Consider the following 3,034-nt stretch of genomic DNA (forward strand, 5'->3'; position numbering starts at 1 on the left):
TATATTTTTTATTAGAACAAAAACGGTGTTGACTTTCGGTACTTCTTTGGGTCTGGTTTTTACACATTTGCAAATACTTAGTCTCAAGTCCCCAGTCCCGGCTCCAGAATGCCCGGTCAAGCCCCGGCGAGTCATGCCAGAGACTATAAAAGTGTGAATCTATCCTTTCTGCTTTAGATTGATATATTAGGTGGTTGTCTAGTTGAGCGATTGTTGTGATTGTACAACTTTCGTAGCTCAAATGGGAGATTTAAATGCACCAGGACCCCCTTCGTAGGACCCTTGCTTGATAGCAGTACCAATAGGAACTGAAGAGGCTATCCTGGGTATATATTTTCAGTAATAACAGTTAAAAGGTAAAACATCAAATTCAAATCTTTACTTTTTTACTTTGAATTGGCCTAGAGCAAATTGTATGATTTACCCCCATTAAAAGATAGTTGGTATGTGTTAATACCATTCTGTTCACACAAGGGTAAGTTGTGCTGGTTTTCAAGAAGGATCGTACTTGTTAGTTCTAGCAAAACTAAACGGGAAAATAAAAATGCAGAAGCTGCAACGCTACATACTATGGAGAAACATCACGCCACCTGAATGTAATTACTTTAAAATTGATTCCATAGGAACCTGGTACTAGTTTGTTCAAATCAAACTGATTTGATTAAAAAAAATGGGGCCTTTGAAGTCACACTATATTATACATCGTGATTATATCTGTGCAATATTTTGTACGAAAATATACAATTTTGTACAATTAATTGTCTACAACATATTGTAGCAGTGGAAACTTCCTGTATCTCAGGTAGAAGTAATTACTCAATATGAAGAAAATATGTTAGGTATTACCTCAATCAGTTGGAATTTTGGTTGCAAAGACATTTGTCCTGTAGTTCTTAATAAATTTAAAAAAGGTTAGCTCATTAGAGTTCCTTATTTCTTAGAACAACAAATTACTTGTCATTTTGGTTTAGTGACAACATTAAATCTTCATTTTCTAAGAAACATGCTAAACTAATTAAATCTTTGAGAGATACTTATTATCTCCATAGTGTTGACTATTATATAAAGAACAGTGCTGCGAATGTCTGCTTTAGTTGCAGTCAATACATTTAGAAGCATCGTAGAATATCACTGAAAATGCAAAGAAAGTATGTAGTCATGTTTTAATTTCTTGTTGTTGTTGTTTGTTTGTCTTTTTTTCTATTATTTTGTTTTATTTCTTATATTTTTTTTATCTATATATTTTTTGGTAGTATCATGGAAACGAGAAGGATTAATTTAATTATCCTTGGCCGTCAGTTTACCTCAACAACATTCTTCTCTTCTCTTTATTTATTAACCATGAAAATTTACAAGGATATATAATTTTAGATACAAATCTGCTATCAATATGTGTCCTTAAAGTTAGTTTTCTTTGATAAACCGTTGCAGTTTCTCAACTTTTTCAAACGAAATGAATGTGACATTTTTAGATTCAACAGCAAGCAAACAACCTGGTTAAACATTTTTTATTAATTTTATGCTCATGCTCATTGCTTATAACCGAGGCTTATTTAGTACAATTCGAAGATTGAGAAGACTTTGACCGTAACATTAATACCACCAAAACAGCGTTTTCATATGTCGGATTAAATTGTAAAATTTATACACACACCAACTCTACATAGCGTCTTTAACATCCAAAAGCGTTACGTTGGAGATTAGCATCGTTTCCACCATGAGAATTGTATTAGAACAAATAAAAAATTCTCTTGACTAACTTTTATTTTTCTTGTAGAATGATTCGAATTCAACATTTCACAAGGGAATTGTTTGCAAAACAAATCAATTTATCGAAATGTGTGGAAATGTCGACGGGTCAAACACATGCTCGGCATGGATCCGGATCATATTGGACTTCCTTGCATCCAGCAGAATATGACAAACAGGCCATTGCTGAAAATAACTATGACTCGAATGGTTCTATGCAAAGTAGATTGATAAATATGGGCAAATTGGATTGGGTTGTTGAAGTAAAGATTCCCATTAACGATCCATATCTGCAGAAGATAAATATCGAACATCGAGATATTTATATTTACAAAAAGAAAATGAATTTAGGCGACTTCGAACACAAAATTGACAAATTTGAAAACTTCAAATTTATTGAAAATGTCAGTGATCTTGGTGATTATTTTTGTTACTTAGACGAATATTTTAACGAAAAATAAGTCAAATTTGTTCGATAAAACAGCAACTTGTAGGTATTTCGTTACGGAACGGAATGTTTAATAACATGGAAATAACTTTAGTGTCGTAAATTTGCCTAATTCTTCTTCTTCCTCATAAAAATATTAGCCGATGTTTCTCTGTATTAGCAATGTCCGTGATATGTACGGTAGAAAAAAAATTTATTTCTGCAATACATAAATCGGACATGCACGTGGACTTGGGTACATGCTAACTAGTTTACTGATAATTAGTCGCATGGCAGGGTTTTAGTTAAAAATCCCTCCGTTTTTCACACATTTTGTTGATTATTAAGGATTTCTTACCCGACAGATCGAGTACAAAGAGTACTAAGTATGTGTAATTATAAGTAAATTTATACATTTTGTGCATACATGATGTTAAAGAAGTATTGTGCAGTGGTAGGTGTAAGTTGATTAAAGGTGAAAAAAGAGGTGAAAACCGCTTGTAACTTATGTGGTGTTTGTGCAAACTAAAAACTAATAATTAAATATCTTATAAAAGTCTACAAATTTCACATAAATATATATAACAATAAATAAAACGTATCAGATGCCTACATGCCTAGATAAAAACACGCATAAATACAAGAAGAAGTAACAGAAGTGAACCTTTTTGTATTGAAATCGCTGAAACTTGAGTCTTTTGAAGTCTTATACTTCACTTCTATTGACTATTGAACAACAAGCGAATGTTAAAAAAGATTCGAACATCACTTCGTAAATCATTTAAATAATAATCGGTCCGTAGATAATACGGATAAATTTATTTTATTTTATTTTATTTTATTATATAATAAACAATA

General features: G+C 31.8%; 1 protein-coding gene across 1 annotated transcript; it reads left to right on the forward strand.

The window, feature by feature from the left end:
- On the forward strand, nt 1-2,300 carry LOC130641933 (uncharacterized). The gene is made up of 3 exons (XM_057448959.1): nt 1-911; nt 1,050-1,148; nt 1,778-2,300. Exons 2-3 carry the CDS (start codon nt 1,138-1,140, stop codon nt 2,208-2,210), a joined length of 444 nt encoding a protein of 147 aa, XP_057304942.1. The 5' UTR covers nt 1-911; nt 1,050-1,137; the 3' UTR covers nt 2,211-2,300.
- The last annotated feature ends 734 nt before the right edge of the window (nt 2,301-3,034 follow it).

Source organism: Hydractinia symbiolongicarpus, chromosome 4, assembly GCF_029227915.1.
Source record: "Hydractinia symbiolongicarpus strain clone_291-10 chromosome 4, HSymV2.1, whole genome shotgun sequence".
Classification (NCBI taxonomy): Eukaryota; Metazoa; Cnidaria; class Hydrozoa; order Anthoathecata; family Hydractiniidae; genus Hydractinia; species Hydractinia symbiolongicarpus.